At 39.2% G+C, this 24,661-nt stretch overlaps 2 protein-coding genes across 2 annotated transcripts in view; one reads left to right on the plus strand and one right to left on the minus strand.

Annotated features, from left to right (window-relative positions):
* Positions 1-15,431, minus strand: part of abhd17b (abhydrolase domain containing 17B, depalmitoylase) — a 30,106-nt gene extending 14,675 nt beyond the window's left edge. Inside the window, exons 1-2 of the mRNA XM_088336431.1 lie at positions 15,037-15,431; positions 8,458-8,925 (exon numbers count right to left, since the gene is read on the minus strand). Coding sequence (XP_088192557.1) covers positions 8,458-8,924 — 467 coding nt within the window. The 5' untranslated portion in view covers position 8,925; positions 15,037-15,431. The remainder of the gene's footprint in view (positions 1-8,457; positions 8,926-15,036) is intronic.
* Positions 15,432-17,284: 1,853 nt separating this feature from the next.
* On the plus strand, positions 17,285-24,093 carry c5h9orf85 (chromosome 5 C9orf85 homolog). Its single transcript, XM_088335140.1, has 4 exons — positions 17,285-17,458; positions 17,556-17,662; positions 21,147-21,260; positions 22,735-24,093. The coding sequence occupies exons 1-4, from the start codon at positions 17,351-17,353 to the stop codon at positions 22,961-22,963; spliced, it is 558 nt and encodes a 185-aa protein (XP_088191266.1). The 5' UTR covers positions 17,285-17,350; the 3' UTR covers positions 22,964-24,093.
* The last annotated feature ends 568 nt before the right edge of the window (positions 24,094-24,661 follow it).

Here is a 24,661-nt window from a genome sequence, read left to right on the forward strand (position 1 = left end):
TACAAATCTTTTGGGACCATGGCCAACCCAAATGCCCAAACACTCAAACAAGTTAGGCACCTTGGCACCTAAGTTGGTCATGCTTTCGTCTCTCCAGATGAAACGGGACACAAGAAAGCGGCCATGTCACTCGGGTCAGGGTGACACAACACTATTCTGTTCAACAGCAGGGCCCGACAGCTTTCACTGGTTTACCCCTGCCGCATCATACAGGTGCCCTGCCCATCGCTTAGAACGACCCACTATCCTTTTACAACACCTCTCCACTCCTTCCTATCACCAACAATAGCTCTAGCTTTCACTAGATTTAGACCTCTTTCCTGCAGTGCACTCATAACACCATCCATCCACGTCAATGGCGGCCTTCCTCTTGGTCTCCAAAACCAATCCTTACTTTGTACATTTACTTTATTACTTGGCATTCATGTTTTAAGCACCATGTCAACTAAGCACAAATTCCATGTTTGATGGACCAAATCTTCCAATTGGCCAATTTACAGAGCACTTCATCTGCTGCCATCACCGGATCCTGTGGAGCATATGTTCGGCCAACAAAGCAGTTTTTTAACGTCTGTGCGTGAGCAAGAGTACAAAAATAAGATAGTTGTGGATGAACATGGCAGCTGGGCTTACTGGTTTGGATTCTGATCATATTTTCATTGTGATCACTAACAGCTTTATTGGGAAATCGTCTCAAAATAGAACACGAGGCAAGCACAGCCAGTTTGCTAAAGAGAAACATGTGGAAAACTCCCAATACTTGCAAATGCTATATTCTTAATACATAATTAGGTTATAGTTGTATTATTTTGTTGTTATCGGTTTGTAATCCGACACTTCCAAATTACTCAAGGAAAAAAGGGATCATGTACAAAAATGTGTGGCGCTGCTATAAGAGGAAATAATAATTATTTTCAAAAAAGACATCCCACAAATACCATCAGTGATTCAAACACTGGTTAAATAACCTGTAATTTAGCCTAAGTTAAGGGATATTGTGTATCATTTAGCTCTTTCTAGTATTAAAATAACTTTAATGATTAATATAAGTACTGATTTGAAAACTCAGCAAAAATACCTGACCTATCATATAAATGTGCAGTTTTTAAATACTTGTAGTTCAAGAAATTGGTAATTTTTTTCTAAAAGATGAGGCTGACTAAGAGTTAATGGCATGATTATCCAGCATCTTGCTGCAAAGGGTACCCCAAAAACCAAGTGAAAGACTAGGTAAAAATCGAAGAAAAGTGGTGCTATTTGGTTGCTTTGAGTCTCCCTAGTTTGTATTCTTCCTTTGTTGCACTACACACTACAGCGACATCTATGGTCAAATATTATGCAGTGTCCTTTTAAGGGTTTTGGATGGCAGACACATGCACAAAATATTTTGCTAACAGTCACGCAACGGTCCATGGAAAGAATCTTCTTGGCAGACGTAAAAAAGGAGCCAGCTTATATTAATTAAGAACTATTTTCATCCATCCTTTTTCCAGCTTAGCGGTAGTTGCCCATTTGTTTATCTCATAACAGGAAATGCGCGGAACAGTACTATTTCCCTTCAGATCCTTTAAATAAACACGGTGCTGAAAAAAATCTTTGACACACAGATCACACATCAGATTAAAAGAAAGAAAGAAAAAGGGGATGTGGACGGCAGCCTGCAATGCATAATAAACAGTAGCACAAACAACACAATCGACGGTATCGTCATGCTAGTGGACGTCCCCGGAGACGTCAAAAACAAAACAACATAACATGTCAGCACTTGTTCATACAGTACAATTTCATTTTCCCTCGGGCATGGTTTTGTTGTATTTATGTAAGATATTGGACTGAAATTAACTTTTGGAATTGTTAGTCGACTACATCAATAAGTTAAACCGAATTTTTAGGGTTGTGCTTTTGTGAATAACAATCTGGAGGCCAACTAAAGTATTTTCTGCATTAAAATATAAGGCGCACCGGATTATAAGGCACACCCCCAAAAAAAAGTCTTTTGAAAAAGGATTTACATATATAAGGCGCACTGGATTATAAGGAGCATGGATTTAAAAATACATTTATTGTTGCACAAAATATAAAACAGTACTGTATTTGTGCATTGATTAATCATTCCGAATAGATCACTGATAAGAATTGCATACAAATGAATGTAACGGAAAGCAAGCCCCGGCTCGCAGCAGGAAGCCCACCAGATCCTATCAACAAGGCTACAAGGGATACACACTACACATGAAAAGGTGTTGATGTTATTATTCCGGGTTCCTACAGTTTAATGCAAGTTAAATTCAAAGCTTATTAAAAGCCTTTTGAAATCAAATTTAAGACCAAATAAACGCAATTGAAACACACAAAGCAAACAAAAAAAGAAATATTTATTGACATTTTGCCTCAAACACATTACCTGGCACAGCTTTTAGCCATGGCAAAAAACGTTTGTAGGACAGCCACTTATAATGTAATTAAGCCTTTCCCATGGTCCAAACTAAAAGTCCCAGTCCGAAGTTGCTATGTGTATTGTGGGTACACCTGAGATATGAGTCCAGTGTTCCATCTAAGCAGAGCGCGTGCGCAATTGCGCACTGCACGCACATTCTCAGCGCACAAGAAAATCTAGCTAGCGCACAAAGAGCACATCACCTCCAGTCTCCCCTCCTCATTCGACCCCTTTCAGTTTGCCTACAGGACAAACCGCTCCACCAGGGATGCCATCTCCTCTGCGCTTCACCTGAGCCTGACACATCTAGAGGAGAAGAACACCCATGTGCGGATGCTGTTCCTGGACTTCAGTTCAGCATTCAACACCATCATCCCACAACATCTGGTAGACAAAATGAGACTCCTGGGTTTCAACACCCCCCTGCGGAACTGGCTGCTGGACTTCCTCTGTGACAGACCCCAATCAGTGCGGATAGGTCAGAACAGTTCAGATGTCATCTACCTCAGCACGGGCTCCCCCCAAGGCTGCGTCCTAAGCCCCTTGCTGTTCACCTTGATGACACACGACTGCGTCCCTAGGTCCGCCACAAACCACATCGTGAAGTATGCTGACGACACAACAGTGGTGGGCCTCATCAGGGATGACAACGACCTGGCCTACAGAGAGGAGGTGGAGCAGTTGGTGGGCTGGTGCAGGGACAACAGCCTGGTCCTGAATGTCGACAAAACTAAAGAGATCATTGTCGACTTTAGGAAAAACCAGCCCAACCATGCCCCACTTTGCATCAACAACAAGGCTGTGGAGGTTGTCAGCAGTATCAAGTTCCTAGGGGTGCACATTACAAACAAACTCACCTGGTCCGTAAACACTGCATCACTGGTTAAGAGGGCACAGCAGCGCCTGTACTTCCTGCGGAGGATGAGGAGAGCCCACCTGCCCCCACCCTCCCTCATTACATTCTACAGGGGCACCATAGAGAGTATCCTGACCAGCTGTATCTCTGTGTGGTGTGGAGGCTGCAGCGCTACCGCGCTACCGACTGGGGTAGTGTGAGGAGGGTAACGAGGACAGCAGAGAAAATAATCGGGACTACACTTCCCTCCATTCAGGACATTGGCCAGAAGCACTGCCTATCCCATGCTAAAAACATTACCCGGGACCCCTCTCACCCCCATCATGGACTGTTCACTCTGCTAGCCTCTGGGAAGAGGTACTGCAGTGTGCGGTGCAGGACCACCAGGCTCCGCAATAGTCTAGTCCCCCTGGCCATTAGACTGTTAAATGGTCAATCTAACATATAGTTAACTTAAATCTAAACGGCTGCTAATCTGACTTTTGCACTACTGGCAGTTTTTTTTTTATATAGCTTGCCACTCCTTGCACATTGCTCTCTGCACTATTGTAATTACAGCGTTATTGTTACAGTGTTAATGTTACTGTGTACCTGACTTGTTAACCTGACTGCCCATTTTGCACATCTGGTTAGCTACTCTTCTTGCACTATCGGCACTATGGTAAAATACTATACGTAGCCAAAATACAATACAACATTATTTATATCTGTACATTCAAGGAAACTGTGGGGGTCAGATGCATCGACATTTCGTTCTGTATACACGTGTACTAGAATGACAATAAAGTAGATCTGAATCTGAATCTGAATCTGAATATGAGGGCTCAAAATTACTACCGTATTTTCCGCACTATAAGGCGCACCTAAAAGTCTTAATTTTTTTTCAAAAGCTGACCATGCGCCTTTTAATACAGTGCGCCTTATTTATGGAACAAAATTGATTCGCAAAGTCTTGCAACTAACTTGCCGCCGCCGACTAGATTTTCCCCCGAACGCCAAGTAGTCCGCGGTGTATGCTGGGATTTATTTACCGGCGTTTCATTGGCTAACCAATGTGTCAATCATCATTTGAATCGATCATTATTGGCTGAAGTTATTCGGAGCCTCGGATTGGCTAGAGAGCCAAAACAAACCCTGCAATTGGCCGAAAAAGATGTGTCAATCATCAGTTAAATCGATCGCTATTGGCTGAAGTTATTCGGAGCCTCGGATAGGCTAGAGGGCCAAAACAAACCCTGCAATTGGCCGAAAAAGATGACTGAATAGCAAGCTTGCTAAACTACGCCATAAAGAAACATGTTTCATTAGTCTGTATTTGTAAATATTTTACTCTCCTGGGTTTACTACACTCACGGTTGTAAGAAGACCATGGTTGCGTATCATTATTGAACGCGAGATCTTAGGTGAGCAATGCGGCTTTATATTTTCCCGGTATCTTGTTTTAGAACGATCTTGATGTTACTGTAATGAGTTGAGTGAATTAAACTCAATTCCAAGTGTTTATTGTCATATGCACAGTAAAGTTGTGAGCGAAAAAGAAAATAGAAACTAAGGAGTGTTTGGCATTTCTTGAATCCCAAGACTTTAACCTTCCGAATGATATTTGAAATGACGCATTTAAGTGACATCGTACGGACACCGCATCCGCATGTGTCTACGACATGTATTTGCTTCTTTGCAAGCTTTGGGAATGTTAAGGGGGTAGTCAGTTGGACTGAATCATCTGACTGTTTTGTCGACGTTCCCATTGTAGCGCCTTATAATCCGGTGCGCCTTATCTATGGAAGATATAGGACCAAAAACTATTTTTTGGGGGTGCGCCCTATAACCCGGTGCGCCCTATAGTACGGAAAATACGGTAATTAAGAAGCGACTTAAGTCAAAGTTACAGTGCATGAAGGTAAAAATACACGGGTTCTCCTGACGTTGTGTCCTAAATGCGGTATTTTGAAGTCGAGTCGAAGTAGAACGAAGTTGAGTAAAGTTAGTAAAGAACCGGCTTCTTCGGCTCGGCTCACTAAAAGGAACCGGCTCTTTTTGGTCCTAAACGGCTTTTCAGGTTGTTTTTGCTTCTTTAATCCCAACCTGACCAAATATTATGTAAAATTATGCACAACATGACTTAAAGGAAGGGGGGAATAGAACAAAAAAGAAAAAAATACCAAAATGAAAAAGTAGTGAAAAGCTGAGAAAAAAAGAAACAAAAGGAAGAGAAAAAAAGAAGGAAAAAAATTTGAAAAAGCCAGAAAAAAAGAAAAGAAAGAAATGTAGTAAAAAAGTAGAGAACAAAAAGAAAAAAAGTAACAAAAAAGTAGAAAAAGTTTGTGTTGCATTCAAATAATTTCCAATTATATCAAGTGAATCTTGTTGCCAACATTGTACTTCCACTAAAAAATGTGATTAAGTACAGTTCTGTATCTTACAACCGACTAAATAAACCCCCAAAAATGTTAATATTATGCGACAAAATATATCAGAAAATAAAAAGAAATGGATATCATGTGAAAGAATTGTAAGAACAAACGACGTTTGTAGGCCGTACAACCTTTGCAATAGTACATGAGTCAATTCATTCAAAAGAGAAAAATAATTTTGCATTGCCGGAAACTCTGCAAAATGTAACTTGATGTCAAGTTTTGAACATGTTTGATAATTGATTATCTTGCCACACTTGGGATTATGGTTGCTCACTGTTGTTTCAAGCGACGCTCAGACCCGTGGAAAATTAGAGGGAACATTGTATGAGTCCGCTCTAAAAAGCCCAACTGAAACCACATCACTGTATTGATAGTTGAGTTATTGTGGTCAGGCGATGTTGCCAAAAAAGTAAATCAGTGAATTATTATTTTAAGAAAAAAAAGACAATCGATTAAAGTTACTAAAGTTTTTAGGTCAAACATTTTTAGCTCAGGAGGTAGAGCACTCGTCTTGGGATCAAGAGATCGCAGGTTCGAATCCCGGCTCCTCCGTGTTATATGTCGAAGTGTCCTTGGGCAAGACACTGAATCCCTAATGCCCCCAATAAGCAGGTCGGCTCCTTGAATGGCTGGCTGGCCACTATTGGTGTGTGAGTCTGTGTGTGAATGGGTAAGTGTGAAGCACATTGTAAAGTACTTTGGGAGGTCTTCATTGACTTGAAAAGCGCTATATAAATGCAGACCATTTACCATTTAGTAAGCCTTCCCCTTTCGATTGAGGGTCTGTTCATGCTAGTTTTATTCATGCACAAAGCGCAAGGTTTGAATAAACTTGCGTCTTTTTCGACATATATATTCCACCTGCTTTTAGTAAAAAATGCATAAATTAGCCGCATCATTGCATAAGCCGCACGGTTAAAAGCTTGAGACGGCTTATAGTACGGAATTTACAATAAATCACACTTCTGTTAGAGCTCAGTAACTTTGACAACAATGCCGAGACACACCTGGATCAATATGTCAACTCATGAAAGACGGGAAACAAAGGGGTAGCATTAAGTTCAGTAAGCAGGAGCTGTGTGCTAAGAGCCCATTATAAAACTATGCAGAATTTCAATACCGCTCTTGTGGAGGTGTAGCTGATGCAATGCGCATTGTGTGCAAGTCTTACTCTTAAAACACATCCATCACTTTAACAGTTAGCCCAAAATTCTAAAACATGCTAAATGTGAAACAAATAGTACATGGTTTTTGAATGAAATCTCAGTATATTTCATCGGTATGTTCCTATTGTTTTCCAGACATTGCATTTTGAAGACAGCACGTTTTGTCCTTGTCATCCTGATGGATGTCTTCGAGGAATACCGGCACCCAAGCAAGCCAGTCGACATAGTGGTTTATTTGTTAATTAGTCAGATTCAGATATACTTTATTGTCATTCGTGTACAACTGTATACAGAACGAATTGTCGATACATCTGACCCGCACAGTTTCCTTGAGCGTCAGCCGGGATAGATAAGTTTAACCATGTCTTGGTAAGAATTTTAGCGCAGCAGTTCGTCATCTCGCGGTTTGATGTTAGTTCCAGTTGTAAATGGTCCAGTTTATTGTCCAGAGAGCGAACGTTGGAGAGGAAAATGGATGGGAGAGGCGTTTTGAAGGGTTTAGCCTTTAGCCTAGCGGTTAGCCCGGCCCGACAACCTAGCTTCCTCCTCCGGTCACACCGCTCTCTTGCCACTCTGCTTTGCTTCTTTGTAGGCCGCTGGGTCTTGTTGACGTAGCAGTCCGTGGCTAAATAAACACTCCCCAGTGGTCGTAGCACCGAGCGCTTGATTTATGGATGATCGCATATCCAGCAAAAAACTGTGATCGTATATTAATCTGCAGTTTGAGTTGACTTTGTGCGCGGTCAAAACTGAGTCGAAGACTGGGTTTAATGACCTAAGTGTAAAAAACTGTAGCGAGCCGATGGCGCCGCCATCAGTCGAAGAAGTTGCGAGAGTTTTAAGCAAAGTCTTTACAGTTGGGAGTTGTGTCACAGATGGACGCAGTAATGGTACAACAAGGAGTGAGCAGGCAAAAAGGGGTTAACTGAAAAAAAAAAACACATGCAGAGACACGTCAACAGGAGGCTAACTGGGACCGATCAATAAAGGAGGGGAAGACTCTGCGGTAAAACTCTCAGCCAGGCTAACCGGGAACCAACAATGAAAAGTGGCTACGGCGACAAACGCAAAATCAGCCGGGAATAAACGAACCAAGGAAGGCGGAAAAACTGACGCTAGTGCCAGGCTAGCCAATTAAAAAACACATGGTGAGCAACCAGGTGAAACGCAAACCAACAACGAAAAACGTCAACAACGATAAACGCAAAGCCGGCTGGGAATAAACCAAGGGACAGAGCAAAACCAGCGCTAATGCCAGGTTAGCTGGCCAAACAACACATGGTAGTCAGCCAAAGAGCGCCAACCAGGATAAAAAAAAGAAAGCCTGTCACCTGCCCTGATGCTAACAGGGAGCTAGCCAGACAAAACTTCCAGAGTTCGCCTTACATGTTGTGTTAATGGGATTCTCCATTTTGAAGATGTAGTGTTCCTTAAATTACGTCACAGCTCTACAGCAAACAAGCCAGATGGGTCAATTTTGAGACTAAATCTTTCAAGTCCCCCGGTAAGCGGAATATTTTGCAACATATTTGCAGGTGAGCAACACTACATGTTCTGTGCCTAATTGAAAATAAACCTTACCGTGAGCGTAGTGCCTGCCAGGCAGCGTCTACATCGGCATACAGGTTCTTCTCTGAGGGTTTCCCAGAACTGGCGCCATATCCAGAGTAGTCGTAGGAGAACACGTTGCAGTTGATCCGGGAACCCAACCCAATGTAGAAGCTGCTCATCTGGCCCAAGTCCACCGCGTTTCCGTGGGAGAACAACAGTGTGTAGCGGGCGCTAGGTGAGCAACGGACGAACATACAGGCGATCCGGCTTCCCCGGGAGGTACGCGTCATGAAGCACTCGATGGCTTCCTTTTCGCGAGACGAATACTGCCAGTCGGCACGCTCGGACAGGTGCAACGTCCACCGGCTGCCGCTCTCGTCGCACATCAAGCTGTAGGTGGGCTCTGGGGGCAGGAAGGCTAGCTTGGCTGTTATCTTGCTGGGGCATGGCGGGCAACAAAAGAGGCAACAAAGCTCGCTGAATGATAGATGGTTCATCCTTGAAAAAGAGGAAAGATATGTCTTACGAAAGCATCGAGTAAAAAATAAATATTTGAAAAATATTAAAACGGGCCCTTTTTGTAAACAGTTCGGTCGATTATCTTTACTACATTGAATGTCAAATCTGGTAGTTCTACTGTAGTATGCTGAGTGCAGGGAAGCAAACAGGGGAACCTTATAAAAAAGGGCTATCAAAACAGTGCAGGAAATTATCGGCTGTTCTGTGCCCTGTCTGGAGGACATTCCGTCTGACACTACCGCATCAGAGCAACATTATTATGGAATTCTGTCACCCCCGGCACCACCTCTTTAACCTGCTGCTCTCTCTCAGACACTACAGGTCCAATAAAACAATGACTAAAAGGCACAGAGATTTCCTTCCCCAGAACAGTCACTGCCCTAAACTTTAGGTAAACATAAGGTAGTAAAATATATATATATATATATATATATATATATATATATATATAATAATAATAATAATAATTTCCTTGTATTGTCATTCTGTGTAACAATGTACACAGAACGAAATGTCGATTACACCTGACCCGTTGTAGCGAGCCGATGCACATACACAGTAATCCCTCGGTTATCGCGGTTAATGGGGGCCAAAACCACCGGCGAAAAGTGAAAATCCGCGAAGTAGCGATGCCCCTTCAAAAATGCTTTAAAATTGTTTTATTTTTTTAAACCCGCGAAGCTCTGAACCCGCAAACGTGGAACCGCGAAGTGGCGAGGTCCCACTGTGTGTATATATATATATATATATATATACTGGACTGTCTCAGAAAATTAGAATATTGTTATAAAGTTCTTTATTTTCTGTAATGCAATTAAAAAAACAAAAATGTCATACATTCTGGATTCATTACACATCAACTGAACTATTTCAAGCCTTTTATTATTTTAATATTGCTGAATTTGGCTTACAGCTTAAGAAAACTCAAAAATCCTATCTCAAAATATTAGAATATCATGAAAAAAAAAAAAACTATTCAACTAATCACCTGAATCATCTAATTAACTCGAAACACCTTGCGAGGGTTTCCTGAGCCTTAAAAACACTCAGCTTGGTTCAGTAAACTAAATCACAAGTATGGGGAAGACTGCTGATCTGACTGCTGTCCAGAGGACCATCATTGATACCCTCCATCAGGAGGGTAAGACACAAAAAGAAATTTCTCAAAGAGCAGGCTGTTCACAGAGTGCAGTTTCAAAGCATATCCACAAAAAGTCTGTTGGAAGGGAAAAATGTGGCCGGAAACGCTGCACAACCAAGAGAGATGACCGCAGCCTTAACAAAATTGTGAAGAAGAGCCGCTTCCAGAATTTGAGGGAGCTTCAAAGACAGTGGGCTGAAGCCGGAGTCCAGGTATCAAAAGCCACAGTTCACAGACGTGTCCTCTTTTCAGACGAAAGCAAGTTTTGCATTTCATTTGGAAGTCAAGGCGCCAGAGTCTGGAGAAAGGCTGGAGAGGAGCAAAATCCAAGTTGCTTGAAATCCAGTGTGAAGTTCCCACAGTCAGCAATGGTTTGGGGAGCCATGTCAGCTGCTGGTGTTGGTCCACTGTGTTTCATCAAGTCCAGAGTAAATGCAACTGTGTACCAAGAGATTTTAGAGCACTACATGCTTCCATCTGCTGAAAAGCTCTATGGAGATGAGTATTTCATTTTCCAGCATGATCTGGCACCTGCCCACAGTGCCAAAACCACCAGTAACTGGTGCACTGACCATGGCATCACTGTCCTTGATTGGCCTGCTAATTCCCCGGACCTGAACCCCATCGAGAATTTGTGGGGTATGGTTAAGAAGAAGATGAAAGACACCAGACCTACAAATGCAAATGAGCTGAAGGCCGCTATCGAAGCATCCTGGGCATCAATAACACCTCAGCAATGCCACAGGCTGATTGCCTCCATGCCACGCCGGATTGATGCAGTAATCCGTGCAAAAGGACTCCCAACCAAGTACTGAGTGCATCAATGGACATTTTCAAATGTTTGATTTAGTTTTGCTGTTATAAAATTATTTTTTTTACTTGGTCTGAGGAAGTATTCTAATATTTTGAGATAGGATTTTTGAGTTTTTTTCAGCTGTAAGCCAAAATCAGCAATATTCAAATAATAAAAGGCTTGAAATAGTTCAGTTGATGTGTAATGAATCCAGAATGTATGACATTTTTGTTTTTTTAATTGCATTACAGAAAATAAAGAACTTTATCACAATATTCTAATTTTCTGAGACAGTCCAGTATATATATATATATATATATATATATATATATCTTGACTGTGTATAGAAAAGTTGTATCAATATCTTATTTTTTCTTTGTCTTTTTGCAGTATTATTGTGAACAATGTACTCCAAGTCGTCATGAAATTAGGGCTGCAACAACAAATTGTTAAAATTGATTAATAAAAGCATTGGCAACTTCATTATTGATTTGTTGTGTCGCGGGATTTGAATGTTCTAGTGATGTTGAGGTAGTACCACTTTGGTCCAGCAGATGTTGACTCAAGTTTTCACTAAAAATATATCTTACTTTTTAAATTATTTTTCTATTGAACATTGCATTATTACAAACAAAATTTGCATGAAACAGTCAAACACTACAAAGTTGACAATTTTCAAAGGAACAGAAAGTGCAATATCTTTGGATAAGGCGTTAGAAAAAGAGTGTACTGTATTACATATTTCCAGGTATATAGCATACAATTGTTTGTATTTTTGTTTATAGTTATTATTTGACAAACACTTGGATTTTTTTATTGTTCTATGTTGCAGAATATTCTGTGGTTTGTGCACCATTGAATAATCTAATATAATCTATCTATCCAAAACTTCAATATTTAAATAAAAAATGAAGAAATTCAAATGTGTTTTTAAAAAATAGGCTTCACTGATTATTTTGAGAAAAAAATAAAATCGACCGATAAAAATTGATTGTTAAAATAATCGTTAGTTGTAGCTCTACATCAAATTCTAAAATAACCAACACTGTGATTATTTCTATGCACTCCACATATAAATTTTAGGAAGGAGATGTTTTCTAAATTAATCTAAAATAAACTGTAACCGACTAATTTATTTCATAAAAACGTCAGAAGGTTAAGAATTGTGCAGGAAGCATGTATAATCATTTCAACACCACGAATGAAATGACACCATTTTACAGCAAAAGGTGTTTCAGTCCATTCTTAATAACCATTTCCTCATCTAGCTCTCTGCTATTATGGAGGCTTTGGTTTGCACAGTAATGGAGGGTTGTATTACTGTAAAAACCTGAGGCAGATCAATTTGGCTCAGGCCATGAATCCCATGTTCATTTTGTTTGAAAAAAATGATCCCCCTAAAAAAATAAATAATAAAAGAACGATTCAAGCAGCGTAGCGAACACATATCATGATTTTTTTTTCTGGTTTAGGGGTCTAGAAAAATGATAGATTTCGGTATTGTAATAAGGTATTAATCTGGAGAATTATCTGAGGAAAATTCCTGTTTGGCCACCATTTTTGAAAGGCATGGCTTTCTTGTAGGCTGAGAACAACAAGGCCACATCTGTAATAAGAGCAACCTACATGTCTGCCTCAAGGCTTCCAGAGCACTCCAGTATCAGGCACTCAGTCAGCACCTGCACCCCACTTGAGGCTAGCTTTAGACTTATTTGATGATCTTAAGAAGTGGTGGTGTCAACAGTTGAGATTAACACTGCAGTTTGCAACAAATTTGCTCCATGGAGAGTGCCGCACATTTCACACGTCAATTCCAATTTATGTGCAAATGGTCGTAATTAAACTTAGATTTAATTTGCAGAAATGCCATGGCTTTCTCATGCTTGTCATTGTATTCTTGCATAATGAAAACTATAAAATTACACACTGCTATTTACCCATTCTTGGAGCTATAGTAAATCTAAGCCATTTAGTGTTTCCTATAGAATTTTGTGAGGCCCAGGTGGGTGGACAGTCTAGGGGATACAGGGACGTGCCCGGGTGCATGGCCCCTACATTGCTCAACCCTGACTGATTCAGATTCTTCTGTCAGTGATAGACAATGCATAATGTTTTAGAGGCATTATCCATCCATCCATCCATTATCTGCACCGCCAAAATATTCTAGTCACGTTTGAGAATATTTTACAGCCTTTTCTGTGATCTTGCCATCATGGTTATTCAGAGATTAAGAGGTTGTTTCCATCTTTGCACTTCACTGCATGTCTCAGATAGTAGAGAAAGCCTTTCAGTCTCATTTGACACATGACTGCGGGCCAATGCTTGCCCTACAATCATGTGAACAGACTTACTGTCTATATAATGTGATAACACATCAACTGTCCACAGTGTTACTTGAAGATCCAAAATAAGTTATGTATCCACTTTTTGTATGCTGACATGTCTTCTCATTTATAACAAGAATCATACATTTTGGTTGCAGATAGAAGTGATATATAACTGTGAGGTAACTAGTTTTGCTATTAGTACAGTGTTACCTGGCTATATCAAAGTTGAGGCAGGGAAAAAAATGGAAATGTCCCGGAGAAATCAATTGATACACAATGCTTTTTAGCGAGTGAGCCATGGTTATCATGGATTATTAGTCTTCGTACTTTTACATTTCCCACAGTGCTTTGATAGATAGATAGATACTTTATTCATCCCCGAAGCATCCAGTGGCATAAAAATATGTAAACAGACTCCTTGCGTTAGGCTCCAGTACCACTGTGGAGATACACATACAGTGGTACCTAAATAGGTTTAGTGTGTTTTATTGCCTTTTTTAACATTACAAATGGGTCCCATGACTGTCTTATCGACCTGTATGCCATTGAACTGCTTCTAAACAGTACAGTAAATGGTTTAAAATTGTTTCATTTTGTTATCTTTATAATGTTTATTCGTGATTATGTACACATTTTGTTGTAGTCTAGGTACATGTTTAATTCATATTCTAGGTATTTTGAAATACGTAGAAATATATAACAATAAATGCTATTGCAGTTCTTTGTATGGAAGGGGGATTCCTTTACGTGCGGTTCCTTCTCGAGTCAAGTCAAGTCGTGTTTATTTGTATAGCCCTTAATCACAGAGTCTCAAAGGGCTGCACAGACTACAGATTATTGCGATACCACAGACTATTATGACAGCATCCCCTGATCTAAAACCTACATGAGGGCAAATAATACACAGATATTGTCAACATAAAATAAAGGTTATTCATATGATAAAGAATAGAAGTGCGTTTTAAGCCTAGATTTAAACATTTCCACTGAGGTTGCAGATCGAATAGCATTCTACAGCACCGGGGCCCGAATGGAGAGAGCTCTGGAACCTGCGGACCTCTTCTTGGCTCTTGGGATCGCTAATAGACCAGCATTTTCTATTTTCCTCATGTTGAGGTTTTTGAGTTTTCCATTGCCCTCGTGTAGGTTTTAGATCAGGAGATGGTGTAGTAATGGTCTGTGGTTTGCAATAATCTGTGGTCTGTGCAGCCCTTTGAGACTCCTTGTGATTAATAGCCATACAAAAAAAAACATGACTTGACTTGGCATGACATAAGGAGAGAACAAAACATATCTGTACTCAAACAAATGTATTCCAACGCTGATCCCGGATGGATTAGGGTCGAGTGCCAAGCTACAGTATACCTGTATACGAATCTCACTTAGCCGAAAATTCACATAATACGGGTAGTTACAGAACGGCTTAATCGCGGAAATAGAGGGAATACCAAAGTTCTCATTCCCTTAAGTGCATCAGAACCTAATTAATCCTCATTAATGTCACCTAGTGAAAGGATTGCTTACATTTAAAACCACGTAATGACATAGAAAGGGGGCACGTTGTTTGTTTATAGATTCAGTCAACAGTTTTCCCATCTAGTGGGCCAAAAAGCAAACCTTGCTAGTGGTGCATAGTCAGGTTCTATTGTGAAAGGGTGGAAAAGGAGGCATAATGATTCTAAACTGGTTGGTTTAGGTAGCAGCGACATGATGGATGCTATAATTAGCAATACACACCTATATGCGTATACGTCAGTCCCTTAAAATACACGAAAATTGTGATAATGGAATTAATTTAATAGAGATGGATGTCGGTCTGTAAAAATTACCTGGATGTCTGGGTTTCCCTTCCACTCTTAAGAGGATACCTTCGTTTTCGTCAAAAAATAAAATACCTTCTCCTAAAATACAATTAGATAAGGAAATATGATATAAAACGATGTTTTTCGTCGTCGCGTTTTCGGCGTTTCGTCCTCCTCTCCAAGCAGCTTCCGTCACGGCTCCTTTTCCTCCCGGCGCTCGGCTTCCTCAACGCAGAATTCTGAATGTTAACCGAGTAAATAAAGAAATAATTCCATGCGATTGGAAAACGATATGGGTGAGGTTAAATTGAAGATTTGTGTAAATAAATGAACTTAATTGCCGTTCGGCATCAGACCGAGCAGTTGACAACAGTATCACTTGACTCACGAGACGAAGCCGCTGAGATTGTTATCCTGCCTCCCAGCGGATAAAGGGCGGTGATTGACAGCTTTCTACACCAATTGTGGCTGCGTGTATAGCGTGATTCGACCAATTGGACAGTGAGTGGGCGGATCCATTGTTGGTTGACTGACTTTCTTGATTGACGCGGACACGACGCAACGAAAAATAAAATAAAAATGAATAAAACAAGCAAATAACAATTAAGTCTGATATTGTTTTCTCTTTTTTTTTTAAAGTTTTAAGCATTTTTTTTGTTTAGTTGCGATAAAATTAATTCAAAATTAAATGAACCAAAGACCATATTTCCTCATTTGCAAAACCAAACCGTTTCCAGGTCAGTTTTTTAATTTGTTAACGAATTAAATTTCAATTTTGTCTAAAAACCTATAATAATTTGTTTCAAACACGTTTTATACATCAATTCGATTTTTGAGCGATTCCTTTAATTTCTTCTTTGGACGAATGAAATCGGTTTGGGTTTTAAATCTTTTAAAAATAAGACAACAAAAATGCTTCATTGAGTTTTAACACTTATCAAGTACAAACTAAGCGCTAACTTCACTTTGGTATTAACACTTTATTAATGGTGTTTAAACAGTGTATTCTCAAATACCGTTTATTTAACACGTTACTCATTTGAAGAATGAGCTTTGTTAGTTTTCTCTTTGGTTGTAATTATTGAAGTGTGGTTTCTGTTTGGTGCATTTTAACGTTATTCCCCTAGTATAAATTGAATTTATTTAAAAATGACATTTCACAATTTCCATTGCTTTATTTTTTGATGCACTGAGGTCAGGCTACATTTGGTGTCTCAAACTCAAGGCCCGGGGGCTAATTGCGGCTCCCAGAGTGACAGTCTGAGCCCTCTGCCCTTAATATGAAAGTTAAAGGGACAGTGTGCATTATTTTCCCGCTAGATGTAGCTTTATTCTGTGACGCCACCAAAAATGACTGCTAAAACTACAACGGAAAAAGACCAAAGACAGAGACTTAAAGTAACCAAAATACATCTTATTACTTTTGAAAACAAGATAAATCTGAAAAACAAACACCTGCAATAAAAAAGAAAACAAAAGAGGAAAGAAAATAAATGAATAAAAAAGAGACATATAAAGATGAAGATAAAATCAAGGGAAATTGCATTTTTTGTCTTTTTTTCGCTTTGACTCCTTTCTTTGCCTTTTCTTTCTTTTTCTCCATTTACCTTTTGTGCTGTCTTTTCCCCTTCTGTACTTTTACGTTCTTGTCTCTTTTTTATTTCTTCTTCCCGTTTCTTATTACTTTTTAAAATATATATGTTTCTGTTCTTATTTTATTTCTTTGAGAAAGGCTGGGTAAAAGTTGAGAGAAAAAGGGTGCTTGTAAATATGAATATGTAATATCATTATAATATGTCATATTATTTTATATTTTGTTTATCCTGGAATCCCATGTCTAATCTTGTGAACAATTTGGCTACACTACGTTGTATTCAATGATGATAAAAGCAATTCCTTTATGTTCTATAACGCTGTAAGTTTGTGTATTTTGTATACCTGACATGGTATTAAATTATTTGGTGCTAGTTTTTTTTTACTTATTCTGTGTTTCAATGAGAAAAACAACTATTAAATAACCACAGGCAATATAATCAAACATAGTGTGAATTTCCCTGCGGGGATGAATAAAGTATCTATCTATCTATATCCACGACGATAACGTTAAAAAGCACCTAACAAAATTAATTGAATAATTTCAACAATATGTAAATTATTTTTAAAAATATTTTAAATAATTTCAAAGACACAGACATTATTTATTTTATTTTTTGTTTATTCTTATTTATTTAAAAATAAACTGAGCTCATTCTTCCACTTCCGGGTCATTTCTTGGGAAGCGGAAGTATAATTTAATAGAATAACATCCCCATGTGAGAATCGGCGTCGTCAACTAATTGCGATGAGTTCACGAAAGGAAAAGGCCAACACGTCGCGCTCGCGACCTCAAAAGTACCACAACACCACTGCCTTCAAAAACGACAGATATGGAGCGAGTGTACAAGTAAAGGTAAGAAATGTTCAACCGATGATCTTCCGGTTCTTGGTCCCGGACTTCAACTGACCGAAAACCATGCGCGTTTGTTTTGATCTGTTTTTAAATGTAGAAGGCAAAATCCAAAGTCCACGATGGCCTCTGTCAACGCTGCACAGACGTTCTTGAATGGAGAGTCAAGTATAACAAATACAAAAGTCTAACGCAGGCCCGGAAATGGTAAGTGTGATGAAAATCCGGTGTCATAAACTCTTGCTGGACAGCTGATCAACTGTATCGGCTGTGTTGGAGGATTAAGACATAAGAAAACATGCAGTGCTTCTCATCTGGTGTGACTTCAGGACACCCAAACGAAGGGCGGGAGAATCCACATCTCAAACTTACCAAATTAAATGATGGTGGACTTTAAAGCAGCGATAATAATATATATTCACCTTTTTAGATAGATAGATAGATAGATAGATACTTTATTCATCCCCGAAGGGAAATTCACTTTTCCAGCAGCATCCCTGAGCTGAGAACAATCAATTGAAAATAACACGGGAGCTGCTGGAGTGGCTGCCATTCGTGACTTTTTTTCCTTTTTCAAAAAACAAATGACCAGCAAAACCAAAATTACATTAAGTACTGTTAGTACTGGCATATAAGTTTACATCACATATAAGCAACCTCATAGAACTGCTTTAAAATAGCCACATACTAAAAGAAATTCAAAATATTACTAACATGTGTACCTAAACAACGACAACTATTACATTATTTAGATGATCACCAACTCTCTTGGGACACAGTATTATCTGCAGAAAAAGGAAATAAAACTATCGAAATCACAATAAAATGACATGAGGTCCCTCACAATTGAGACGGCGCCGATTGACTCAATAGACCAAGCAAGGCGTTATCTACATCTACCTTGAAGGAGTGTAATTGATCCTCTGTTTCTCTTATTAACTTTATTTTGCAAAGGCCCTTAATCCACCGACAATGAGTTAGTGACCCACCAGTTGATGAACACTGCCCTAGACCAGTGTTTTTTCTCTGGGTTGGCGTTTGGACTAAATTTTAAGCAAGCACCTTCTTTCTTTAACTTTGTTATGCTACACTACTCTACTTCATTAGCAGTTAGCATATTAAAAACAACAGAAGAATACTAATCTGCTGCCACCTACTGATATGGATGAATGTTACAGTTGCAAAAACGATCACTTGACGAAAGTAATAATTCTGATCAAGGGCATTCTTTTTTGCAAAGATAAGAATGGGCAATTTCCTGCGACATAGTAGACAAGGTCTCACGTCTCAATAGAATACCCTGTCACACTAGTTAAAAAACACTGCACACGAGCAATGTCCCCAATTTTTTTGTACCACTAATTTGTTTAATGTCTGACAATATTTTCACATCCTGGACCAGCATTCAACTTTTTAGTACTTTTTCTAAATTAATAGTGATGACAATAATTACATAAATAACAACAACAGTGACATTAATGCATTGAGCATATTTCCACTGTATAATCATGTAGCAAAATCTAATTATATGCATCTATATATACACTCACTAAAGAAAATAAGTATTTGAACACCCTGCTATTTTGCTATTTCACCCACTTAGACATTATGGAGGGGTCTGAAATTTCCATCGTAGGTGCATGTCCATTGTGAGAGAGAGAGAAACTAAAAAGAAATATCTAGACATCATAATGCATGATTTATTTATGTGATATAGCTGCTAATAAGTATTTGAACACCTCAGAAAATGAATGGTAATATTTGGTACAATAGCCTTTATTTGCTATTACAGAGGTGAAACGTTTCATGTAGTTTTTTTACCAGGTTTGCACACACTGCAGGAGGGATCTTGGCCCACTCCTCCACACAGATCTTCTCTAGATCAATCAGGTTTCTGGGCTGTCGCTGAGAAACACGGAGTTTGAGCTCCCTCCAAAGACTTTCGATTGAGTTCAGGTCTGGAGACTGGCTGGGCCATGCTAGGAACTTTGTATACTTCTTCTGGAGCCACTCCTTGGTTTTCCTGGCTGTGTGCTTCGGGTCGTTGTCGTGCTGACGACCACTTTTCAATGCTCTGACTGAGGGAAGGAGGTTGTTCCCCCAAATCTCACAATACATAGGACCAGTCATCCTCTCTTTAATGCAGTGCACATATCCTGTCCCATGTGCAGAAAAACTCCCCCCAAAGCGTGATGCTACACCCCCATGCTTCACTGTAGGGATGGTGTTTTTAGAATTGTACTCTTCATTCTTTTTCCTCCAAACACGCTTAGTGGAATTATGACCAACAAGTTCTATTTTGGTCTCATCTGACCACAAAACCTTCTCCCATGACTCCTCTGTATCATCCAAATGGTCATACAGTGGGCATTTGCACGTCACACTGGGTATTTGTATATTGCATTCTTTTGGCTTTATTATTGTACTGTTCTCAGCTCAGGGATGCTGCTGGAAATGTGAATTTCCCTTCGGGGATGAATAAAGTATCTATCTATCTATCATATTGAAACTTAAGACGGGCCATGACATGTGCTGGTTTAAGCAGGGGAACCTTTCGTGCCATGCATGATTTTAAATCACGACGTCTTAGTGTATTACCTGCAGTAATCTTGGAAACGGTGGCCCCAGCCCCTTTCAGGTTATTGAACAACTCCTGCCGTGTAGTTCCGGGCTGATTCCTTACCTTTCTTAGAATCATTGAGACCCCACAAGTTGATATCTTGCATGGGGCTCCCCTTCGATTAAGATTGACCGCCATGTTTAACTTTTTCCTTTTTTTGATGATTGCTCCAACAGTGGAACTTTTTTCACCAAGCTGCTTGGCAATTGCTCCATAGCCCTTTTCAGCCTTGTGGAGGTGTACAATATTGTCTTAAGTCTTCGCCATGTTACAAGTTAAAGTCTTACTTATTGTATGGGATAAACAGGTGTCTTTATGCAGCTAAGGATCTCAAACAGGTGGATCTGATTCAGGATGATACAGGGAGTGCAGGTGGACTTCTTATGGGCAGACTAACAGGCCTTTCAGGGTTAGAATTATAGATGATACACAGGTGATCAAATACCTATTTGCAGCTGTATTACACTAATAAGTTGAAAAAAAAATCATGCATTGTGATTCCTGGATTTTTCTATTTAGTTTATCTCTCTCACAGTGGACATGCACCCACGATGCAAATTTCAAACCCTTCCATGATTTCTTAGTGGAAGAAATGGCAAAATAGCAGGGTGTTTTTCACTTTATGTGTGCTGGAGCCCATCCCAGCTATCTTCGGGCAGTGGGCAGGGGACACCTTGAACCGGTTACCAGCAAAGGCAGCGCACACAGAGACATACAACCACTCGCTCATTGACACCTAGGGACAATTTGAACCGGCCAATTATCCTGACTGCATGTTTTTGAGAATGTGGGAGGACATGCAAACTCCACACGGAAAGGCTGTATTAGCTGGACTTGAATCCTGAACTCTGCACCATGGAGCTGCGCACTAAACCATCCAGCTACCATGCCGCCATATATATATATATATATATATATATATATATATAAGGAGGAGCAGTCAATGTGATTATTCATTATCACACAATAGATGACCTCTTTAGTCACTGTCAAATTGACTTTTTTATCCGCCCATTTCACATATGGACTATATCTTTTACATATTTATAGATACACATTTTCTCATTTCAGTGTCAAGTGTTTACAGAAGACTGTGAAGGATGCATATCATATCATTTGTAAATCTTGTTCTCTTGAGCTGGATTTATGCTGCAAATGTGGACAAAAAGAGGAAATTGTCATCCCGTGAGTACTCCCTGATTATCAATATATATACTTTTGTCATTATAAGCATTGTATGGGTATTGAAAACATTATAATATTTTACTACATAACAGCTTATCTATTAAGTGTCCTACATCTTCAAATGAAAAAAAAAAACGATTGTTATTTATTTATCTTTTGAAGAAGTTTCTTTAACAGGAAAATATGTTGATTCTACGTGATGTCTAATTTCGTTGAAAAAAATGTTCACTACGTTTTTAGCAATGACACTAAACACAAATGTGCTGAACAAATAATGGTTTGCAAAGAGTGCCCTCTTAAACTTCCTCTAACTTGTCAGCAGAGGGAGTAAAGAAGCAGCAATGCTCATAGATAGATAGATAGATAGATAGATAGATACTTTGTTCATCCCCGAAGGGAAATTCACATTTCCAGCAGCATCCCTGAGCTGAGAACAATCGAGAACAATCAAAAATAACAATCGAAAATAACACGTTGCACCAGAACAGATCACCACAGTGTGTCTGTAGGTCCAAATGTTCATCTAGTTTCATTTCAAGGATTCTAGCTCACAAGGAATCAATGATAACTACTGTTTTAAGATTTATTTCGTTTTAGGAAAAAAATACCTAAAAAGAATGTACCCCGTACTGTATGAGTTAAATTGTCTGATATAAAGTGATATTTTTTGGGGAATTGGTTCCCTAATAATATTATTATAAGATAAGCCCCAGCTTTTTCCCCATAAGCCCTTTTCTCTTTCTGTTTTTGGGTAATCAAAGGGAAAACGTGGAAAAAATATTAGTCTATGTGTCTGCGGTCTTTTTTCTTTTCTTTAAGTAACAATAAAGGTTATTAAGGGGGACCTGGGTGCTTGAAATCCTTAATTGCTTGTATTTTAATGTCATGTTTTCAAAGATTGAAAAGTGTTTGAATTTGGGGTTAGTGATGGTAAATGCTTGAAATTGTTGGCATGTTTGTCAACAAGTCAGCTTTGAAATGACTCTTACACTGCATCTCTTCTTCCCTGTGAATAAGCGCATTTGTTTGTATGGTATTTCCCTATGACGCGTCATGGCCCCCTACAGGTCGTTCCCATGAGGATAGGTGCATGCTACACCAGGGCACTGTGAAATGTGTGATAGTGCAAGGATTATGTATCGATTATGGACACTTATTTTTGGTCTTTTAGAGGTAGGGTTTCCTGCAACTGAAAATTTAAGAAGTATAACTGTCATATTTACCCAACTATATGGGAAGATATGTCTCAAAAACAAAAGAATATTTGCAATTTACTCAAGCTGTAAAAATCGAATTTGTAAATAGCAGCTATATTTGTGGCTGTTATTAATACACGATTCACACCAGATTTATTCTTTTAATTGTACTGGAGAAATTGAACAATTGGCTTCGAAAGTCCTTAAAAAGGTATTCAATTTGGGCATGATGAAGGTGTACGAACCCTGTAATGTGTATTTATACGTCTCTTTTTCAGAATTAACTCTCATCTGGACCAAAAAGAAATTGCCAAAGACAGCGAAAGGAAAAAGAAAAGCAAAACGGACATGGAGAACTTGGACAGTGATGATGATTTTGTTGATGGTGAAGAGGAGGACTTAAGCGACCTTGAAGTCCAAGATGACAATCATCAATCAGTTCCTAAGATGACACAAATAGAGTCAACTCCACTTCCAGATATATCTGGAGTGAAAATCACAAAGTAAATGATTGGACAAAGTGGACTTTTGACATTGGACAGTAACTCATCTTTGTATTTACAAAGCTGACTGTAAAATGTAGACGTAGTGCAGGCTGTTCTTCGGGTGGGCAGATTTTTAACCCGTTTAGTCAAGTCATGTTTATTTGTAAAGCCTTTAATCACAAGTGTCAAATGGCTGCACAGACCAGACTATGACTGAGTATTTTCTCACCATACCTTGATATAAAACCTACATTAGGGCAAGGAAACACTCAAAACATAAGCATGAGGACAATGAAGAAACCTTGAGAATGGACCAGGCTGCAATGGATTTTTCAAGGGCGTCAACAAACAACACACAGACATCATCAACATGAAACCAATTTGTCTTTCTTTTTTCCTATTCTTTTGTCTTTGATTCACGAAAGGCCGGGCCAAAAATAAGGAATAAGTGCATTTTGGTCACTTTCGTGTAATTGTAATACTGTGCAGTCCTTTGAGACATCATGTGATTAATTAGGGGCTATACAAATAAATGTGACTTGACTTGAGCCCCCTGTGGTTTGTACTCTTCCCTGTGCTTTTTCACACTCATTTTAAGTTTCGCGACACAACACACTGTCAAGCAATACTGTAATATGACGTTACATCGTTTTAAGGGATGATGGCAAAGTGAAATTGTCGTATAGCAGGGAATCAACCTATGGTCACAGGTGCAATGCATTGAAAACCCCTGGTACTCCAGATAAAAAAATAGTCTATAGTAACGACTATTAATGTGTAATATACCTAAAAAGAATTAAAGTACAAATAAATATGTATGTAGAGGATTTTTTTTTACCTTTGGTGTGATGTAACTTGAGCTGGTCAAGTGGAGTAGTTGGTTAATGCAAAGGAAGGGGGAGACGGTGGATTGACTTAAGTGACTTTAAAATTTGTACTTAAGGATTGTCATTTTCATATAAAACGTCCTTACTTTTTCGTGCCCTTATTTATAATGATGCTCATTGTCGATTGGTTACAGGCGTGCTAGCCGTGGCAGGTATTAAAAAAGGGGGAGGGGGGCAGCGACGATGGATTCTCAATGAACTGATTTTTAAATTTCGAATTGCAAATTTTTTTCATGAGGTTAATTAAAATACTCTCTTGCTTCTATCTCACACTCATTTTTAATAATAATCGCAATCTTCAATTGGTAACAGCCAAATTCCTTAGCAAGCATAACGAGGCATGTGCCTTCATCTAATTACTTGATTTGCGCAACCTTCTTTCCAAGGTTATGTTTTTGCTTCTCCCTTTAGCTTCACTGCAAGCCTTGGACCCCATAGCTATTAAGTACAGTACAATAATGCATTATTGTATCACTAACTCTTAAAGTCTCTACGAAGCCCACATAAATCTGATCCGAATGAAGAAACTAAAAGGCATCGTGGGATGTAGTTCAGCATTTTATTGTAAATGATGGTGACCATTAGCTGACACGCATATTTGAGACGTAATTCATGAACTGCACTAACAACGCAAAGTTAGAATTTGATATGTTTTTTTAGCATGTGACATAGGTTGTTAATGTCTTGGAGTGGGGAAGATGCTGCAAAAAAGCGCTCAAAAAACATCATCTTTCACACCGTAAAGTGAGAACGTCATAAGGCGGAGTGGCTGTATCCTGAAAGTCTACTGTACTTTGAAGTCGTTGATTACGTTTGCAACGTGAACCTTGACA

The sequence above is a fragment of the Urocampus carinirostris genome, chromosome 5 (assembly GCF_059441175.1).
Source record: "Urocampus carinirostris isolate Australia breed hairy pipefish chromosome 5, RoL_Ucar_1.0, whole genome shotgun sequence".
Classification (NCBI taxonomy): Eukaryota; Metazoa; Chordata; class Actinopteri; order Syngnathiformes; family Syngnathidae; genus Urocampus; species Urocampus carinirostris.

Excerpts from the sequence above, each read along its gene's own strand:
- c5h9orf85 (XM_088335140.1), top strand. The coding sequence starts at position 17,351 with ATGAGTTCACGAAAGGAAAAGGCCAACACGTCGCGCTCGCGACCTCAA. Across the intron at positions 17,459-17,555 it reads GAGCGAGTGTACAAGTAAAG|AAGGCAAAATCCAAAGTCCA; the intron begins GTAAGAAATGTT and ends TTTTAAATGTAG. Across the intron at positions 17,663-21,146 it reads CTAACGCAGGCCCGGAAATG|TGTCAAGTGTTTACAGAAGA; the intron begins GTAAGTGTGATG and ends TTCTCATTTCAG.